This window comes from Siniperca chuatsi, linkage group LG20 (assembly GCF_020085105.1).
Source record: "Siniperca chuatsi isolate FFG_IHB_CAS linkage group LG20, ASM2008510v1, whole genome shotgun sequence".
NCBI classification, from domain to species: domain Eukaryota; kingdom Metazoa; phylum Chordata; class Actinopteri; order Centrarchiformes; family Sinipercidae; genus Siniperca; species Siniperca chuatsi.
In genome coordinates, this window is record NC_058061.1 from 25,995,715 (window position 1) to 26,018,088 (window position 22,374).

General features: G+C 42.4%; 1 protein-coding gene across 2 annotated transcripts in view; it reads left to right on the forward strand.

The window, feature by feature from the left end:
- Nucleotides 1–9,211: 9,211 nt before the first annotated feature.
- The window catches only part of reep3b (receptor accessory protein 3b), a 54,608-nt gene continuing 41,445 nt past the window's right edge, over nt 9,212–22,374 (forward strand). Inside the window, exon 1 of one of the 2 annotated variants that reach the window (XM_044178375.1) lies at nt 9,212–9,261. Coding sequence is in view for 1 of the 2 variants with exons in the window: in XM_044178374.1 (XP_044034309.1) it covers nt 10,054–10,085 (32 nt within the window). In the remaining variant the exon portion in view is untranslated. Of the gene's footprint in view, nt 9,262–9,686; nt 10,086–22,374 lie in introns of those variants that run through there. The other variant, XM_044178374.1, reaches the window with a different exon arrangement.

Here is a 22,374-nt window from a genome sequence, read left to right on the forward strand (position 1 = left end):
ACTACTACTATTCTTCGTTCGACTGCTTCTGCTGGTATTACTGCTGCTATTATAAACAACAACAGCAGCGTTCATGTAGCTATAATAATAGGCTAGGGAGAATTTAAAGTCAAGCCATTGTAATAAAGTTACAATTCCGCACCAGAACTATGGCAGCGTGGTTTTCTTTGTGAGTTCAACAGACTATACTTTTTTTATAATTTACATACAAAAAGAGAAAGCATAAGGAATGTGGCATTTATTGTAGGCCATATTCTTAAACCCTGATTGTAAAACAGATTATTGGTATATATCTAGTATGATTCCAAACAACAAAGTACCACTCATAAAGATGCAGCAGGTCCTCCTTTAATCATACCTGTGCCTGCAATTACCCGTTTAATCAACTGTAGATATTTTAGGTTTAATTTGTCTTTTAACTATTAACATATTCATGTATTTAATTATTTAGTGCTGGTTTAAAGTCTGTTTTTATCCTCTTTTATTTCAGTTGCAGCTTTATGTTTTACTTATAATTGCAACATGTGACAGTATCTCTGCATTTGTGTCCTGTGTACACACCTATTCAAAATAGAGTTAATAACAATCATTGGACCTCCTTGTGCAAATAACAGTTGCATGAATGAATAACCTATATATGAGGAAGTGAGGGAGTTGATATAGTAAAAAGAAAAAAAAAAGATTCTTAAAACATGGTGAAATAGTGTTTAAAGGACCACACCAGTGATTTAGCATTTAGCATTACCAATCACTTATACTATTCTAGGCATCCATTGTTTTCTGCATAGTATGAAAATTAACTAACAGACTCTAAAACTCTACTTGTGTAATCCATAACAGTGAACATCAAGTCTGCATTGTTTGTCCTGTTGCCATGTCCTGTTACTATTGTTTGAGGGAAAGCAGTGCACAGTTCGTAAATCAGTCTGTATTTAATTTACATTACTCTATGCATTGTTGGATTAAACAACTCAAGCAAGTGTTAAGAGTCTTTTAATTGATTTTCATATCATATTGAAATGAATGGAAACCAATGGCTGCCAAAAATCCTAAAATGCAAAAAATGTGAAGTACGCACAATTTGTAGTTACACTGGTATAGTCCCTTAAAAATTACAGCAGATGTTTAGGCCCATCAAGCCACCATCAGAGCACAAGGGATGTTAAGTCATATTCATTCATCATTTAATTCATTATAATCTGCTATTTACTTTTGGATTTTACACCTCCTTAATCTTGCTCTATTGTATGTGAACATTTCATTCAGAATTTTAAATGCAACTGACATGGTTGGTCTCTTTCTTTCAGTGTGGATTTACTAGTTTGCAATGTCTTCCACTGAGACCTCCTGGGCTGTACAGGAGGTAGACAGAGAGAGAATCATTGAGGGAGAGAAAGCAGAGGAACTGAAGGAGAACAAGAGAGGGAAGGTTTGTGTGTGTGTGTGTGTGTGTTCTGTGCACATGTGGCTCTATGGAGGATTACACACTTGTGTCCTTTTGCTTGTGTGTGCTTACGTGTGTGCGCGCAGAGTGTAGGGATCTTAAGGACAGTATAGAGGTTTGTGTGTGAAGCATGTAGAAAGCAATCAGCCTGGAGCGACCTCCAGGGTGGGATACAAGAGGGGAAGAGAATAAAAAAAGAGATGGAATGATGGAAGAAGAGAAGCAGGGGAAGATGAGTAGAGAAACAGTGAAACAAGAGGGGAAAGATGCTGAGGAAACACAGTCACACTAAGGACACATGAGACAAAGAGGACAGAGGCAAGAAAAAGAAAAAAGCAGAGGCGGGTCATAGTGGTCAAATAAGAAAATGACAATTGAAAGGAAAAGCATCATGGTAACTATGAAGTAGTGAGACTAACTATGATTCTTTTTTTATTTACTAGCTAGGTTAAATCCCAGGCCTTGAAGCCATGAAACTGATAACGCCATTCCCATGCGATTAATGGGTAAAATGGCACATAATGTATGTCACAAAATTTCAGAATGTTCCTTTAATTAGTAGTGAAAGAATCTGCTCTTAGCCCATAGCCATATATGAGGGAATGTTTGTGTTGTTGGTATGTGGACCCAAATGCAGATGACCAGGAAGGTAACAAACAGGTTACGGGAAAATAGGCAGATAGGTCTAGGTACAGGGAAATGGGTTACCGGCTCGCAGTGGTGGAAACAGGGAATTGAGTCCAATGTGGCCAAACAGTCCAATAGGGAGTAGGCAAAGTTCTAAATCCAAACTCCAGACACAGTCCAAGGGAGATAAAGAATCCAAAACAGACTCACTGTAAGAATGCCAGGGAACCGGGCACGGGAACCAGGTACAACCAAAAGTGCACCAAACGGCAACAGACACAAGACAGGAACAACACCAGACAGGAATCACAATGATCCGACACTGAACAAAGAAAGAGACCCGGACTAAATACCCTCAAGGGCCAAGTGGTTGACTTTGGGCAGATGGCTTGGGGGCTGGACATGTGCGGAGCTGATCTCATGAGGTCTGTGACGAAGATAAACACCATCTGGAGGCCTGGCGGAATGCCGGTGGCACAGGAGGAAGGTCTGGAGGCCGTCGGCGAGGGCGGAACCCTTCTGGAGACCGGAGACCCAGATCAGGGCCCAGGACAGCAGGACAGGGAGCCGGCGACGGGACAGCAGGACAGGAAGCCGGCGATGGAGAGACTTATAGAGGAGCTCGCAGAACCAGTGATGTTCGGGAACCCAGAGCCTGCCACTCCGGCAGAGAAGGAAGGTACTGCTGCGATCCAGCAGAGAATTCAGCAAAGTGCTGTGACCCAGCAGAGAGTTCAGCGGCATGCTGCGACCAAGCAGACGGTCCAGCGGCATGCTGCGACCAAGCAGACGGTCCAGCAGACGGCGACAAGGAGTTGGTGCTGCTGCGATCCAGCCAGGAAAGGAGGCGACTGCGATCCAGCGGAGAATCCTGGGACAGGGGGCTGCTGCGATCCAGTGAAGAGTCCAGGAACTGGAGGTTGCTGCGATCCAGCGAAGAGTCCAGGAACTGGAGGTTGCTGCGATGCAGCAGAGAGTCCTGGGACAGGGAGCTGCTGCAATCCAGCAGAGAGTCCTGAGACAGGGAGCTGAGGCCACCACGGCGCAGTGACTGGAGGCAGCAGCAGGGCAGGCAAGCGGCTGGGGGAGCCACGCTTCTTCCTGGGGGTTTTCCCAGAAGGTGCCAAGACAGCAACAGAATGAGGTACCCCCTGGCTTGCAGGCTGAGATGCTGACTGGAGACTAGCACGTAGGAGGTAAGTATGCAGGGATATGAACTGGGGACCAGCAGACTGAGGTGCAGGCTGCTGGCTGGCAGGTCGGGGTGCAGGCTGCTGGCTGGCAGGCCGGGATTCTAGCTGAGAACTGGGAGCAGACACAAAGTCCTTGGCCCACTCAGGAAGGGAGTCCCAGGGCAAGGGCTTGCGGGACACAGCGAAAAGCGTGGCAGCTTTGACTGTCAGCCTGAACTGTTTGCTGCAGGCTCTCCCACAACACTCCAGCAAGCTCAAAAGGTCCAAAACCAGTTTGTTAGGCTCGTCGGACATGGTCTCTGCTGGGTCCATATTATGGTCAGATCATTCTGTCGTATGCTGTGTAGTGGTATGTGGACCCAAATGCAGATGACCAGGAAGCAGTATGAGGGTGTAGTAGCTGGATGGCTACAGTGTTTATTGGGGGTGATGTGGCTTACAGTCAGGTACAGGCAGGCACAGGCAGACAGACCGGTAGACAGACAGGTAACAAACAGGTAACAGGAAAATAGGGAGATAGGTCCTGGTACAGGGAAATGGGTTACCAGCTTGTAGTGGTGGAAACAGGGAAGTGAGTCCAATGAGGCTAAACAGTCCAATGGGGAGCAGGCAAAGTTCTAAATCCAAACTCCTGACACGGTCCAAGGGAGATAAAGAATCCAAAACAGACTCACTGTAAGAATGCCAGGGAACTGGGCACGGGAACCAGGTACAACCAAAAGTGCGCCAAACGGCGACACACACAAGACAGGAATCACAATGATCCGACCCTGAACAAAGAAAGAGACCCGGACTAAATACCCTAGGGGAGGTGAGACAATGAGACACAGGTGCAAACAATTAAGGAAGGGCCAACTGGAGGGAAAGCAAACAAAGACAGGAAGTAAAACCACAAGACACACAAGGGAAGGAACACACTACAAAATAAAGCTTCAAACTATCACACACTGGACATCAATGGATATCAATCTCATGTCTGTATGGTGGCCCTGAGAGCGCAACACACTGCAACTTAAGAAAACACATGCAAATAGACAAAACACAAGCAAATCTTTTTTTTTCTTTTTTTTTTTTTTTACAGATATGTTTATTGATTTTACAGAGCAAAACAACACATAACACTTTCAGGGACAACAGCCAAAAAGAAAACCAAATACAAACTAAAAACAGCATAAAAGCAAAACAAAACAAAATAACTCGGCTCATAGACACGGACATCTATACAGACAAGAGACTCAGGTATTACATAAGTAAGACAAACAAACTTACATAAAATTTTATTAATTTCCTTCCCTATAATATGCCAAAACTGTATTTTCCAGCAAGACTACAGGCACAACCACAGATTAGCCGTTTCTATTTTGCACTTGAGTCATAGAGGAGAGAAGTCAGCAAAAACTTATGGTGTTGGGAGGGAGGTATGTGGGCTCTGTGTAAAATCTTGAGTTGAATAGCTTTTATTCTATAACAGACACTTAAAGTCCTCGCACTGTCCCAGGTATCATCCCATTGATCATCTGTAATATCTACATTAAGTTCCTTTTCAAGTTTCTTTAAAGCACATGGTGCCTGCAGCACCATACTCTATAAGCATATTGTGGAAGAAGCTTATAGAATTGCTCACCTGTAATAAGAAAAGCTGCCTCTCTGTGAATGAATAACTTTGATTGGATAGTAGTGTAGTGTCCCTCCTAACAAAATCCCTTATCTGTAAGTAACAAATGTATTTTTTGGTTAATTGACTAAAAGACATTAAATTGGGTCTGTCAAATAAATCACACAGATTAGAAATGCCTTTAGTTGCCCAAATCCGGAAACCACTGTCTGTTGTACCTGGCAAGAAGTCAAGATTATCTATTATCTTCTTATAGCCCGCCATGTTTTAATGGTACTTACTGTAATGGGGTTGTTACAGGCAAATTTCAGAGATTTAAGCTTTTTAAGAAATAATAAGTTTGTTGAGGGAAATTTGGACATGGCGCCTTCAATGTCAAACCATAAAGATGGGCTCTTTATGCACCCAGTCAGCTATAAGCGTAGGTGAGCACTAAGCTGATATTTTTGGATGTCAGGAATGTCAAGACCACCCACTGAGGGATAGAGATGTAACGTTGCCATTTTGAGGCGGGTCTCTTCTTTGCCCATATAAAATTTAATTGGATATAGTAATCTAGAAAGGATGTTCATTTTCAATAGAGCACAACCCAGCCAGGAAACAGGAAGCACGTTCCACCTCTCCAAATCCAATCTGATGTGTTCAAACAGGGGAGTAAAATTTGTTTTGTACATTTGGTCAAAAGCAGGTGTTATGTATATTCCCAAATATTTGAAAACTGTAGGAGACCATTTAAAAGGGAAGGGATATGGAATTTGAGGTTTTTGTTTTAGACTGCCCAGAGACATTGCTTCTGACTTATTGAAGTTTATTCTACACCGTGAAAAGACACTGAACTTGCTGATGATCTCAATAAGGGTAGAAGTGGATACTTAAGGCCTTGTCAAAAAGATCAGGATGTCGTCCGCATAAAGGGTAATCTTATGTTGTTTGTCCTAATTACCTCGGCCAGAGGTTCTATGGCCAGAAGTTGGGAGAACGTAAGCCATTAGTGAGCACTGCGGCAAGAGGATTGTTATATAGCAGCTTAACCCATCTAATAAACTGTTCCCTTAAACCAAATTTATATAATGTATGGAAAAGATACGGCCATTGGACACGGTCGAATGCCTTTTCCACATCCAGTGAAATAACCAGACTGTTTATTGACTGCTGATGAAAAAACTATCACATATACTACAAATCCTCCAGCTGCGTAGCAAGTATCTTTGAGAGGAGCTTAAGATCCACGTTTAATGATGAGATTGGCCTGTAAGAGGCACAGGCCTCAGGTTGTTTACCCTTCTTTAAAATTAAGGAGATATTAGTTTCCCTCAAAGACATGGGTAGAACACCCCTTTTAAAAGAATCATTAAACATGTTCAGCAAAGGATCACCTAAAAGGTTCGGAAATTCTTAATAAAATTCACTTCTGAGCCCATCTGGTCCAGCCGATTTACCAGATTGCATCACTCTAATAGCATTAACTTGGGTTCGCCAGCTTGTAGTTCTGATTGTAGTTCAACATAGTCATAGTCATTAATGTTTGTAGTGTCAAATGATTGTCTACCATGACAATCTGAAATTGAAGAAATAGTTTGGGAATCTGCCTTTTAACACAAGCAAATTAAGAAACATCTTCACCAATTTGACAAAACATGCTGCAAATACAGATAACAACCAAATACACAAACGCGCTGCAAGTAGCACAGGCGACAACAGAAACTGTTTTCACAGCACACACAAAAAAGGGATGAACACAGTTTAGACACTCTTGTTGTTGCTATGGTTTGTGACTCATGAAGTTATTGAAGTCGGGCCTGGTATCATATGTTCATTCAATTATTTCTTTCAATCTGAAAAACGGGTCAGAATTCTGTTTTTCCGGGTTTTGTCGGCTTTTAAAAAGGAAAATGACTGTTTTGTTGTTTTTGTCTTGAAATGGATAATCTAATAAACAGTAAAACTAAAAAGCAAGTCTTATTTTTGTTTTTCCATTATTTTGTTTTGTATTGTTTCTCCGCTGTGCACATGTGCAGTTTGATCTGCAGCATGCACTTACCTCGCAAAAGCACGCAGATTCAAAGGAAAAGTTTGTAAAGCATTTTTGAAATTTAAAGTAAAGGTAAATTTTTAAGAAATTTGAAATAATGTTTTTATTAAAAGTACTGTTAATCAGAGATAATAGCCAGGTTAATCAGGGATGACAGACAGACTTTAGCTTGTTATAAACATAGGAGTGACAAAGTGCACATAACTAGCGTTTCCTACAGTGTGCAAGGTTTCCTGCATTAAACCCCATCGGTGAAATAATTTTTCGTCCTCACCTATAGGTTTTTAGTTATGTGTTGCAGTGTGTTGAGCTCTCAGGGCCAGCGTATGTCTGTGTGTTAAGTACAGAGCTGGATTCAGAACATGGTTAGCCTAGCTTAGCATAAAGACTGGAAGCAAGGGAAAACAGCTAGCCTGATTCTGTTCAATGTTAAAAAATACACCTACCAACACCTCTATAGTTCAAACAGACATAAATTCATCCTGTATGGTGCACACTGAGGCAATGACACACGTCTGCACAAGTTGAAAACTTGAGTGAAGAATTTGTGCTTGGCCAGCTAACGTTTGTACTGTCACTACGTTTGCTGTTTTTGTTGAGAACAGACTACAAAAACGGTCAGGTGGTCAGATATGTAAGTGAGGTGAAAATCTGCGCCTCAATACAGGCAGCATTCACTGTTAATTTGAAAACAGTTAAAGTTCCTCCCTCAATCTGACCCGGCGACACTAACAGTGAATAGGCTAAAAGCAAAACACAGACTGCACCAATTTTCAGTGCCATTGTCTCATTTTCCTATAAACAAAAGGTTATACCATCAGAACAATTTTAAAGATGCCTTTCCATAACAAATCTAAACATAGGGGCTTTAATGTTATGGATACCTGTGTGAAAGAAGAGCTGCTAGGGTTAGACATGTTCTTGTGGAAGGCTTTGAAGCTTGTGCGTAGCCTACTTATGAGTGGATGGAAGTGTTTGCTTAAGATATTGTGGAACCACCCTTTAAGTAACTGCTTTCAAGTAAGCAGATGGGGCAAAAGGTCAAATAGAGATGACACCATTTTATTGTCTCACATTACAGTTGTTTCAGTCTGTTAGGTGCGTGACACCCCCAGAGGGCTCAACAGGGATTTTGTGAAGTCCCAGTTTTCAAAACGTTAATGGGATGTATGAATCCTGTGGCTTAGTAAATACTACAAAATCAGCACAGTGTTTTAATTTAAAATACTGTATGTAGTACAGAAGGTCAAATAAAACAAAACACTGCAACGCTCTCACCAAGCAAAGTCCTAAATGAGAAGCATAAAAGGGCATCAAATTAACAACTGTAGTAATGTGTAAGTAAGCAGAATGTACTGTACTGTATATCTTTTAATATAGTGATGAATATAATATTGTACTGTATTGTATTGAACAGGTTGTTAATGTCACATTGTATGTATATAACTGAATATTGAAGCATGACTGAATGCTCTTCAGCATCAATCATGACATATCTAATGTGGCTGGCTGATTTTCAGTATATCTCTGCTCAGTGTGATTTATTTGCAAATATGTATGTTTCTGACTGGCTTTTGCAGCTGTTTGCAGTGGAGCAGCTGAATGCTTGTTGTGGAGGTGTCTTCTGTTCAGCTGTGATCCTCTGATGTTATCCCAGACAGGCAGTGTGACCAGAAAGGCTCCACTGGGAATCTCCCTCACACTGCTGCACACTGCAGCAGCCGCCTTCATGAATAACAAGTAGCAATGAATCCAACCCCCATCCTCCCCCATACTCACATACTTGCATCATATGTACACAAAACACGCACATATCTGCATGTGGTCATAGACATGCACATCTGTAAATTTATAAAGGCACAAGCTATAGCTGCACACATACACACTCACACGTTTACTGTATGTGCTCAGATATCATTATCTACACACAGATGGACAGGCATGCTGAAGCTCAAGCTATGTATGGAAAACTGTAATGAATAAGATGATGACCTAAAGACTGGTGTGGTTTACGTAACGAGCAAGACAAAGGCAGTCCACTTTGTACTTCAGGTATCCAGTCGGTTGTCTTCCAGCCTCTTACTTTAAAGGTCCAGTGTGGAGGATGTAGTGGCCTCTAGTGGTGAAACTGCAGTTTGCAGCCATGTGAATGCCGCTCCCCTCACCCTCCCCTTCCAAGCGTGCAGGAGAAACTACAGTGACCGCGAACCTCGCGAAAACCCTGGAAGGCCCTATCTAGAGCCTGTGCTTGGTTTGTCTGTTCTGGGCCACTGTAGAAACATGGCGGTGCAACATGACGACCTCCATGGAAGGATCTGCTCCTCTCTAGATATGAACGGCTTATTCTAAGGTAATGAAAACACGATTCTTATTTTCAGGAGATTGTACACTAATGAAAACTTATAAATATTATATTCCATTTCTGCCGATAGTTCCTCCTAAATGTTACACACTGGACCTTTAAATGCAAATATGAGAATAAATAAATAAAATAATTACTTTTTCATCTCACAGTATTTTTCTGTTGTTTCAGTACAGTTTCCCTAATGTAAAAGTCTTGTTATAAAATCATTGCTCATTTCTTCTCTCATCCCTTGCATAGAATCGAATCGAAGACAGACGAATCAGAGCACAGGTTGCTGAGTTTAAAATTCCACCACTTCTATCAAACCATAGACTGTACAGAAATACAAATGTCACATGGGTATACGTGGCCAACCAATGATAGTTTGTGTTTGTTATAAACAGACTGAACTGGCCAATAGTATGTTCAGAAGGTTGTTCTTTTCCTGTTGACGTCAGTGGCTATCTGAGCGCTGTTCTGGTGCCAGGAACTGGGGAGTAAAGCAGAGAGGGAAGGAGGAAACCCAGAGGGGATAAGAGATTGCAACGAAACAACAGGATTCATATTGGATAGATATTTAATCACTTAGGTATGGCTACAAAGAGAGCGCAGTGAGATCGGACATTTCAGACATGTTAGTTGACTGATGATCACTGAGATAGCCAACGTTAGCTGGTCCTAGATTTGTGCATCGAAGCTTTGGCTGAAGAAGTTTACAGCGGTACGGCTAGCCATTAACGTTATCACCGGGGCTGTCTTCTATCTCTGACACAGCCCTACACAACAAAGACAGAAAACATGGTGTCCTGGATCATTTCGAGAAGCGTTGTGTAAGTACAAAGACAATTAAGAGTATTGAAAGTGAACTAACATGCCTTTTTTTTTCCTCGTGGAGAAAATTAGGGCAGCTGATGGGATTCAGCTTTGTTAGCTTGCTTGGCTAACTTGTTACCGTCCTTTGGCTAAGGTATGACCTTAGTTCTTAAATTTTCTGGATTAGTACAGAAAGTTTGTCAACAAGAAACGACATAATTTAGTTTAACAAATAGTTACCAGACGCCACAAACACACGGTATTGTTTCTTTTGTAATATAGATAGTTGTTGGGCCCAAACTTGCTAATGTTGTGGCTGGTGATTTGCTGCTGAGTCTAAAGCTAATGTGCTACCATATTGTTTATGAATCATGGCCAAGCACACTGCTGGTGAGTCAACCGCCAACATAACTTTACAATATGTCATTTTTTTAAGTATCGGTGAGATGGAACATTTCAAGCCTCAACATGTTCATCTGTGAAGGAGTGTCAGGTACAGCTGTCATCCTGAAGATATTATTAGCCAGGCCTGCCCAGTTTAACCTGGCAACCATAACATTGTTGTGACACAGGAAGAAAGGCTTCCTTGGACAAATTTGAGTGGCTTTGTATGGATTTGTTAGGTTACTGGATATCTAGTTATCCATTGTCATGCCACTGAAATCCATTGTGAATAAAGCAGAAGTAAGAGATTCAGATTTAATACACTGGAGATGTGTTTACTTTTGGGTAAAATCCAACAGCATGCCTTTTTCTCATTCTTTCTATCTCTCCTCCTCCTCTGTCTTTCTCTGTATACATGCAGGAACAGTAGTTGCATAACTTGGTGTAATGGAGGATAGGAATGTGGTGGAAAGGACAGAAGGGAGTGGTGGAAAAATACAAAAAGCCTCTCCTTTTTCTCTACTGCAACTTTCAAACACAAGCGCTCTGTTGTGGGATAATGAATACATTCTTTTGTAACAGACTGATGTCACAGGTCAATACGTGGTTCATCACTGTTCAGTCAAGACCTGGCTTTCATGCCTGTGGGCCCTTCATCTCATAACCTGTCCATAACTTTGTATATACTCCATCTGCCTCTAAATGCTGCATTTTGCATAATGCAATTGGCAGCAGAATGTACCACATTTACATGTACAAAGCTTTTTGGAATCTACACTATGGATGGAAAAAAGCATGGATAAGGATAATTCTGTTTGCTGCCTTTTTAAAAATGCATTTGCCTTACAGTATCATTACCATGACATCAAATATGTCATCACTGGTTAGCTTGTCACTTATGTGAACCAGCAGAGACAATGTGAATGACCGTAACCACGTCAATTCTACAACATAGTTTAGGATTAGTCTAAATGGGTTGTGTTCAGATTGATCCGAATGAATTACTATCATTTGTTTGAACTTAATTTTTTGACAATGTGACAGCCCTAGTCGGCCAACCAAAAAGTTATATTGCAATTGAGTGGAGAAGAATGTATGGTTGAGAGGGATTCCATTAGTTATTTAACTGATGCTTTTATCCAAAGCGACTTACAATATGTGCTTTCAACCATGTGGAAGATTCATGCAAGTACATCAGCTACATTTAGAAACAATTATTTATTTTTTATTTTTTCTTATTTATGGGCCAAGGTGCAGTCTGAACACATGGGAGATGTGTAGCGTTTCTGTTGTCCTGATGTTAATGGGGAGCTCGTTCCACCATTGTGGAGCCAGGACAGCAAACGGTCAGGATTTTGTTGAGCGGTGCCCCCCCCCCTCGTAGTGAGGGACTCGTAAGCAAGCCGGCAATAGCAGAGCGTAGTGGAGGGGCTGGGGTGTATGGTTTGACCATGTCCTGGATGTAGGATGGGCCTGAGCCATTCACAGCACGGTAGGCAAGTATCAGTGTCTTGAATCAGATCGAGCAGCCACCGGTAGCCAGTGCAGGGAGCTGAGGAGCGGTGTAGTGTGGGAGAGACCAGCCGGGCTGCTGCATTCTGGATCAGCTGCAGAGGTCGGATGGCACATGCAGGCAGACCAGCCAGGAGCGAGATGCAGTAGTCTAACTGTGTAATTAGTACCGCGACTGTTGTGCATTTAATAACTGTAATCAACTCCACATCGTCATCTGACCACATACGCAAAAAGTACATCAAATTGTGCGGATCGATTGGGATTGGTGTGCTATGATGTTTCTCAGAGACCTGCCCAACCATTTTCGAATCATAAAAGAATGCGCAAAATTTCCATGTTTCGAAATTAGTAACTGTGTTATCTTGACTCCACGTCATCAGATCTGACCCAAATTTCACACGTTGAATGATTGAGTGACACAGCCAAAATTGGCTGGGTCTTTAAAGAAAACCCAAAACAACAGTTCATAAAGCAAACATAAAGCATAAATTATCAAAAGATGATGTGTGACATCTTTTGACCGACTTCATTCCTACTCATTATTACAAGTTCTACACTCATTTTTGGAATTTATGGCGTGCAGATCTCGGTTATCTGAAATATGTCAGGTGATGTGTTCGAAGCGGGAAAAGGAGAGAGGGAGAGGTCGCTTGACTCTCGGTCCGACATCCACGCCGAGTTCTCTTGAGGAACGTTGTTATTATTATTATTATTTTTTTTTTTGGTTTGGGCCATTTTGTCCTCTCCTGGCGGGACGCGTTGAATGACGGCTTTGAGGTGCTGATCTAGATATGTAAATTTAGAAGACGTAAAGAGAGCAAAACTTGGATAACAATAGCTTTAAAACCATGTCAGTGGGCAGTGTGTTTGTGTCTTATTATGATGTTCCTGGCTGAAATTGGTCTGTTTTTAGCTGTTCATGAAGCAGACATAAAGCAATAATTATCACTAGATGATGTGTGAAATCTTTTAACCAACTTCATTCAGTTTTACACTTATTTTTAGAGTTTATGGTGTATAGGGCTGGGACGATTCATCGCCGTCATCGATTACAGAAATACTTCGATTTGCATATTGTGCGTCAATGATGTATGGCTGCACCCGGTCAAAGCATGGATTCCCCCAGAGAAGGTGCTGCAGCATTAAAATCTCGCCCACAATCTCCCCTCACTCTACCCTCCCATGCGGTCTACTGACAGTCACACATGCGCTGCAGAGAAACACACAGAGAGAGTTTCCTACCTATGCCGTAGGTTAGTAAAAGCTTGTAAGTGCACTTGTTGGTGCCATTGTCATTTGGCGCAACGTTGGTTTTGATCGTATCGATAGGCGACATCATTAACAACATGCCTCCTCCACAAGTGGCTCACCTGCTGCTGTGAAAACGGAATCGTGGGAAAAAATGTCCAAGCGAGTTGTGTTTTTTGAGTGACTTTATAAAACATACTGCTGACGAAGAAAGTCAACACATACAGGGAGAGAGAAACAGAAAGAGGCGGGGCAAGCCTGTGTGTGTGTGTGTGTGTGTGTGTGTGTGTGGAGAAAAGAGAAGTGAAGGGAAAAGCAGGGTGAGAAGATTAAAGTAGTTTGTGAGTAAACACTACAATAAGGTGGAGGATTAAGTAGAATTAAAATGATGAAATAATAAATAATTTACTAGAAATAGGGTAATGAGACACGTTTTTGATGTTTATTTTGGGTTAATGAATTGTTATATTAATCAAGTAATAAAAAATTTCTTTAGAATAATAAATTAGTCGTTAGATTAATCAATAAAAAAAAATTATAGTTTGATGCAGCCATAATGGTGTATAGATCTCAGTTATCTGAAATAATACTACTCGTTTTTCAGTAAAAGATGTACAATTTATGTATTATTTTGACTATACTACCAGAGGAATTATAACTGGTATAAAGACTGGTATCTGTTTAGCCAGGATACTGATTAAAACAATCTTAAAAAATGTATAGGCACCATAGTCCCCTATGATGGTTGCTATAAGTGACAGCTGCTTTTTGGTCAAAACTGACTGATGTGATTTTTATTTAGAAAAAATAGTCATGACAATTGTGTGGTTCCTCAGTGCACCTCCTCTTCGCTCCTCCAGGAGTGATATCATTGTTAGAGTGGAGGAGGTGCAAGCTGCTGTTAACATTTTCTTTAAAATTGCTAACTCCTTATTTTCACTTTTCATCAATTTACAAACACAGGGTCTTCTCTTTCACGAAATCACAAGCTTATAGTCTTTGAGTTATTAGCAAGAGTTTGAGGAGTTAATGTTTTAAATGCTCCCGGACAAGCGCCGCCATTGCATCTGATGTCCGGCGCTTGGGCTGCTTGACTCTTAGTCCGACATCCACGCTGACTCTTCTCGTGGAGTGTTTTTGTTTTTTTTTGATAAGGGCCGCTTTGTCCTCTAGTGGCGTGATGCGTTGAACGGTGGCTTTAAAGGCGGCTCTGCATGGGCTTTAAGGCAGCTCGGTGCAGGTGTTGGTGACGGGGTACTTCAGGTACACCCAAAATTCCTTCAGAAATGTTCTAGTTTTTTATAGCTATTACATCACAGAAAAGTGCATAGAAATGGGAAATCAAATATTTGGCAAAGGACAGCTGATGTGTGGTTTTGACAGAGTATGAAAATTCCAGTTAATTACAACTTGAATCTTAATTTTGTAGTTTTGGCCTTCATTTACACATTAAGACTGTTGAGTTGATTATGATTTGGGCGTGACGACTGATGGGACTAAGTTGACCAAGTCTGTTCCAGTCTGACCTCCGCGGGTGGTCTCATCCTTGAGCTCGGGTCCTCTACCAGAGGCCTGGGAGTTTGAGGGTTCTCGCAGTATCTTTGCCGTTCCTAGTATTGCACTTTTCTGGACTGAGATGTCTGTTTTTCCAGGGATCAAGCCACTCCTCCAGTTTGGGGGTCACTGCCCCATCCCGGAGTCATTCTCAATGTGAAAAAAATAAAAATAAATAAAATTTGACGGAACTGGAAATTTAAGTTAATCTGAGTTACATAAGCCCTGCCCTCAGGAAGGAATCTTCCTGAGTATCTGTTAATAGCTAGTTATGACAATTTATGTTTACTGTGTGTGAGAGCTGATCTAATAACCTCATGAATTTATAACTTAAAGCTTTGTAGGTGTTTCTGCGGGGCATCGCTTCTTCTGCAACAGGTTAAAAGGATAGCCTTGTGTGATGATCTGCGGGGAGGGGCACACACACAGGCCCGCGTCCTATGTGTCCCTGCCATTAGAGCAGTGTGTGTGTGGTTCCTCAGTGCACCTCCCCTCTTCGCTCCTCCAGGAGTGATATCATTGTTAGAGTGGAGAGGAGGTGCAAGCTGCTGTTAACATTTTCTTTAAAATTGCTAACTCCTTATTTTCACTTTTCATCAATTTACAAACACAGGGTCTTCTCTCTTTCACGAAATCACAAGCTTATAGTCTTTGAGTTATTAGCAAGAGTTTGAGGGAGTTAATGTTTTAAATGCTCCCGGACAAACGCCGCCATTGCATCTGATGTCCGGCCGCTTGGGCTGCTTGACTCTTGGTCCGACATCCACGCTGACTCTTCTCGTGGAGTGTTTTTGTTTTTTTTTTTGATAAGGGCCGTTTTGTCCTCTAGTGGCGTGATGCGTTGAACGGTGGCTTTAAGGCGGCTCTGCATGGGCTTTAAGGCAGCTCGGTGCAGGTGTTGGTGACGGGGTACTTCAGGTACACCCAAAATTCCTTCAGAAATGTTCTAGTTTTTTATAGCTATTACATCACAGAAAAGTGCATAGAAATGGGAAATCAAATATTTGGCAAAGGACAGCTGATGTGTGGTTTTGACAGAGTATGAAAATTCCAGTTAATTACAACTTGAATCTTAATTTTGTAGTTTTGGCCTTCATTTACACATTAAGACTGTTGAGTTGATTATGATTTGGGCGTGACGACTGATGGGACTAAGTTGACCAAGTCTGTTCCAGTCTGACCTCCGCGGGTGGTCTCATCCTTCGAGCTCGGGTCCTCTACCAGAGGCCTGGGAGTTTGAGGGTTCTGCGCAGTATCTTTGCCGTTCCTAGTATTGCACTTTTCTGGACTGAGATGTCTGGTGTTCTTCCAGGGATCTGCTGTAGCCACTCCTCCAGTTTGGGGGTCACTGCCCCGAGTGCTCCGATGACCACGGCACCACTGTCGCCTTCACCTTCCAAGCCTTCTCCAGCTCTTCTCTGAGCCCTTGGTACTTCTCTAGTTTCTCATGTTCCTTTTTCCTGATGTTGCCATCACTTGGTATTGCCACGTCAACCACAACGGCTTTCCTCTGCTGTTTTTCCACCACCACGATGTCTGTTTGGTTCGCCGTTACCATTCTGTCAGTCTGAATCTGGAAGTCCCACAGGATCTTGGCTCGGTCATTCTCTACCACCTTTGGAGGTGGTTCCCACTTTGACCTCGAGGTTTCCAGTCCATGCTCTGTGCAGATGTTCCTGTACACTATGCCAGCCACTCAGGGGCCTCTTTGCACAGCCTACACCTTGGATCTTGCCTGGTGTGGTAGAACTGGGCCTCTATTGCTCTGGTGCTCAGGGCCTGCTCCTGTGCAGCCATGATGAGTGCCTCTGTGCTGTCCTTCAGTCCGGCCCGCTCTAGCCATTGGTAGGATTTCTTGATATCAGCCACTTCAGTTATGTTCCGGTGATACATCCCATGTAGGGGTTTGTCCTCCCATGATGGTCCCTCCTCCAGCACCTCTTCCTCTGTTCCCCATTGCCTGAGACATTCACTGAGCACATCATCCGTTGGGGCCTTACCTTTGATGTACTTGTGGATCTCGGATGTTTCATCCTGGATAGTGGCTCTCACACTCACTAGTCCACGGCCGCCTTCCTTACGGCTAGCGTACAGTCTCGGGGTGCTGGATTTGGGATGGAACCCTCCATGCATGGTGAGGAGCTTTTGTGTCTTAACGTCTGTGGTCTGTATCTCTTCCTTTGGCCACCTTATTATTCCCGCAGGGTATCTGATCACTGGCAGGGTAGCTGTTTATTGCCTGGGCCTTGTTCTTGCCATTGAGCTGACTTCTTAGGACTTGCCTTACTCGTTGGAGGTATTTGGCCGTTGCCGTCTTCCTTGTTGCCTCTTCGAGGTTGCCATTTGCCTGTGGTATTCCAAGGTACTTGTAACCGTCCTCAATGTCTGCTATTGTTCCTTCTGGGAGTGAGACCCCTTCTGTGTGGACTACCTTCCTCTCTTTGTCACCATTCGACTGCACTTCTCAAGCCCGAATGACATCCCAATGTCAGAGCTGTAGATCCTGGTGGTGTGGATCAGTGAGTCGATGTCCCGCTCGCTCTTAGCGTATAGCTTGATGTCATCCATGTAAAGGAGGTGACTGATGGTGGCCCGTTCCTGAGTCGGTATCCATAGCCAGCCTTGTTGATTATTTGGCTGAGGGGGTTCAGTCCTATGCAGAACAGCAGTGGGGACAGAGCATCTCCTTGGTATATGCCACATTTGATGGATACTTGTGCAAGTGGCTTGCCATTGGCCTCAAGGGTGGTTTTCCACAGCCTCATCGAGTTTGCAATGAAGTCTCTTAGAATCCTGTTGATGTTGTACATCTCCAAGCATTCAGTGATCCATGTGTGTGGCATTGAGTCATATGCTTTCTTGTAATCAATCCAGGCAGTGCACAGGTTGGTGTGTCGGGTTCTGCAGTCTTTGGTGACTGTTCTGTCAACCAGGAGTTGGTGTTTGGCTCCTCTGGTTTCTTTGCCGATGCCCTTCTGTGCTTTGCTCGTGTATTGATCCATGTGCCCACTTATCTTAGCCGCGATGATGCCTGACAAAAGTGTCCATGTTGTGGAGAGACAGGTTATTAGTTGGATGGGACTGTACCCTTTGAGGGATCCTTCAGGATCAGGATTGTGCGCCTCTCGGTAAGCCATTCAGGGTGCGTCCCATCCCTTAGCAGCTGGTTCATTTGTGCTGCTAGGCGCTCGTGGAGTGCAAAAAATCCCCATATACTTTTCCAGTACTGTTCAGTTTCCAGCCTTGGTGGGTCTGCTCTGCTGTTATTACTCTGCCATTGAGCGTACACTTTCGCAGGTTGAGTTGCGAACAGCCGGTTTATTCTTCTGGCTTAATTATCTCCCGCGTACCTCTTTAGTTGGCTGGCCAAGGCTTGGAGCCTTTGTTTGGCAGTTTCGAGGGCTTCAGGTATGGGCATCTGGTTGTACCTCTTGGGTACTTGTTTTTTCATTGCACTTCTCTCGGCCTCTGTCAGTTGGCTCACTTTTCTTCGTGCCTCCTTGATTTTTCCCTCCAGCCTTCATTTGCATGGTGGGTATTGTTTCTGATGGCTCCCATGGTTGCTCTTGTAGCCAAGCATCTTGAGGATCACTGCTGCTGAAGTGTATATCAGTTCATTGGTTTCGGTGATGGTTGTGGTAGGGATCGCACTCAATGCTGCACTCACATCTTCCAGGAGACTTTCTGATAGGTACTTCACTTAGCCGTTGTAATTGGCGTCGGGGTTGCCTTGCATTCATTATCTCAAGTTGTGATAGCAGTTGCCGTTTGTGGATGTTAGAACACTGAGCTACTAGTTGCTTCGCTGTAAGCCTTGATTGTGAGTTTCGAAGTAACCATTCATCCCACATCCTTTGCATGTAGCCTCTCTGACTAGGGTTACTGGAGTAGTAGCATTCCAACAGAACCTTGTTAACGCATCTCGCCCATCTCCGTCTTGTTCCAGTAGCCCATTTTTCATCACGGTGCTCTGGTTCCCCAGCATCTGACACAGACCTTACTTGGCCGGGCGACATCTGAGCCGGCATCTCATGTCTTTCATTGTCACTCATCATTGTATGAGGTAGGCAGTAGCGTGAAGGGTCTTGCCTAAGGACCCACACTGGATGATGGTCATTGCTCAATGTGCCCTGAGGGGGATTTGAACCCAGATCCCCCGTGTGACCCGGATATTTATATATATATATATATATATATTGCGATAAATGTCATTTAAAGGGCATTTGCATGGCATTCCATCGCAATCATTTGCATAAAGCATAGGGATTGTTGGTTGCAGCAAGGGAGAGAGAGAGAAATCTTTAGCCAAATATTCACAAACTCTCTACAGGGACATTGTATATTTGAAGTAAAAAAGTTTTTAAAAAAATCTACAAAGGGAGGGAGAAGATCAAACAAACTATCCACATATTTACAAACTATAGGAACACTGTAATCCAGAGACCTGGAGAGCTCAAACCTGCTGCTGCCCCACACGCCGCACCTACTGACTGTCTGCACATGGCGCAAGAGGAGAGGGAGAGACGAGACCCGGCGCTGTTGGCAGAAGAGCCGAGGACTGCGATTACTCTGAGAAGCATGCATAGGAATGAATTATAATATATGAATATATTTCTTGCCTTTTTGCCTAAAGTGTAACTAAACCCCTAAATTCTGCTAGCTCATTGAGATGTTTCATGGTGTAGTTGGTTGGTGTCAAAAGCTGCCTCCATATATGTCACCTGCCTCCAGATCAGCCAATAGCAAAATCCAATTGCAATATCCGGGTTTCAACATGTAGAGGCCAATCTCTATGCATATTTATAACACAATATGTACAATTCAAATACTTCCCACTGAAATGTCAAGATTTGGACCTGAATCCAGCAACAACACTACTAAATACCCATATACATTGGTTTTCAGCTGAAAAAAGTGGTTTGGGGGTTTAGTTACACTTTAAGCCCTGCCCTCCAAGTCTTATAATGGCAGGGAGAACCCTGCTGTTTATTCCGGCATCATGTCAGCAAAAATGTTGGTGACATTCTTATGTAAACAAACACGCATGTAAACATAACGGGCAATATCGAGGTCATGTCCATAGATCGTACAATAAGTCGATAACATAATTATCGCAACAGGCCTATGTTTGTTATGTAAAGATTCTAATCTTAAATCTTCATATTCATTCGTTTTCAGAAAGATTTTTTTAAAACATGTTTGATATTTCGACTTACATCAGTGACCTGTGTCACTTGTGTGTTGTCCGAGGGAGACATATCTGTAAATAAACAGCTTTACCCGAAGTTAGCGTCATTTTACCAAGTTCACTCACCTCCAATTCCCCATGTAGGCTATACAGTCCACCTCTCCTTCCAGGATCTCAGCCAAACTCTGCTGTTTGTTCCTCTTTTTTTTGGCCTGTTAAGCACAAATTGCACTGCATATAAACATTGCAAGCTGCTGGTTGCCATTCATGTTTGTTTTGGTACAAGTACATACAACAATAAGCACAGTTTGCACAGTTTTCCTGTGCAATTGAGGATTATTAGCAACTTTCAGGTTAATCTCCAAATAAAGTGGTTTAGATAATCTGGATAATCTGTTGGTTTGTTTTCAGTTTGTCTCCTCATCTGACTGCTTGTGTTTCTTGACCTGTTATTACCTGACTTTGTTATAGCAATGCCACTAAGTTCTCAGATCTCAGCTATACTTGGTGAATACCTTGTTATAACTGATGATGATAAAAACTATTAAAATAAGACTCATGTTTTAATAAACCAGAATTATTATTTTTAAATAGACTGTGTGCCTTATGCAAGTCAGTTTGCTCAGTTGTTATTGTTATTAAAAAAGGTATTCTAGGCTATGTCTGTATTTTTTTGTTGGGAGATTTATGCCTCCAGAAATATGCAAAACCACTGAGCAAAAATTTGAACTTGTGTATGAAGTTTTTTTTAATGTGGGAAGATTCCGAGAGCTGTGAGACCAGTCTAAATGATGTATGTCATTTATTTCCCCATGAGGAAAATACTGGGGATGTACAGACCTGGACTCTTACCAGTCTCATTTGCTTTAGCAGCAGTTCTCTCAACAATCCTTCCTCTACGTTTTTAGGGGAAAAGTCATGTAATCAAATTCTTATTCCTGAAGCTCAAACCAGATGGTGGAAGCTCAAATCTTGGAGCTCTCTGGATTTTTTTTCTCTCTCTCCTGTGTTTCTTCCCCCTCTTCTCCCTCTCCGTATCTCTCCTGTTTTTTATTGCTCTTGTTCTCTCTTTTCCCTTGCTCTCTCTCTTGTCATCCTGTCCTCCCCCTCCCTCCATCTGCTTGTTGGTGGTGTACGGTGTCAGGAAACCAGGGAAATTGGCCCAGAGTCAAGGCCCATCTAAAAGCAACAGGGCTATTTTCTCAGCTGCATGCAGAGAGAGGGGGAGAAGGTGTTGAAATGGGAAGAAGGGGAACGAGGAGGGAAATAGAGAGATGGTAGTTTTGGTATGAAGAAGGGGCCCTGCTTTTCACAAAATTGTTTCAAGAATATTTCAGTGCATGTTTAACTCTTTTATGTGAGCTTGGTTTATGGAGGTACCTGGTTCAAGTGTCTCTGTTGGTCTGTAGTTACTTTGAAAGAAGTAAATGTGCATTTAAGACCTTTTTAAAAATATATTAAATATATATAAAAATATGCACATTTACTCTCATCACATCATTGAAACTGAAACCATTATTTACAGGCTATGCTAGTAACATGCCATACATTTGCAAATAAAAGCCAGGTCTGAACTAAAAACTATGGGTCTGGCCTCTCTGGGCAAATATTGAACCTGATAGATGCAATTTGATTCAAAACTCGCACCTCTTCTTCTCAGTCATAACTTGGTTAAATCTGAACATAGACATTAAACACATACTGCTGCAAATTAGAATTTCCAGTGATAGCAGTATCTCAGATGTTCATTACTAATACTCATCTAACTACAGATCTTGTCTCAATCATTGTGTTCGATGTTTTCTTCAGTATCAAAAGTAATGCTGTGATTGCTGTATATCCATGAATACAGTGCAAACAAGAACTGCTAGTAGCTAATGCAGCTTGACTTTCCATGGTGCACATTCACCAACATGTAAAGAGTTATAGTCTAAAAACAGGACTCAGATGTAGCCTACACCAAGCTCACTGACTCCAATCCAAAGTGTCTGAATTCTGAGTGTAAATTTATCCCCTATGTAGTGCCCTCAAAAATTCCACAGTGAAACAAAGAAGTAGTGTCCATGGCATGTACCCCACTTTCTGCTAACAATCCCACAATGCAATGCTCTGCATTTTATAGATGCAAAAACTAAAGGTGTGTGTTGAACACCTGTGAACATACAGACAAAACTCTATTTCAAATTGTGTAAAACTATTTTTTTCAGAAAAGCTGTCCTTTTGGCATATTTCATCATGTGTATTGATGAATTTGAACAGATAATTGTATATTTGCAACCATTAAAATGAGTGCAGCATATGAAATGTCAGGTGATTCCTACTGACTCCTGCCCACTCCTAAGACTTGGTTTTCTTGTCCATGATTGTCCTGCTGTCCCAGAGGAACCCTCCAGAAACTATCCCCCATTTTCCTGCAT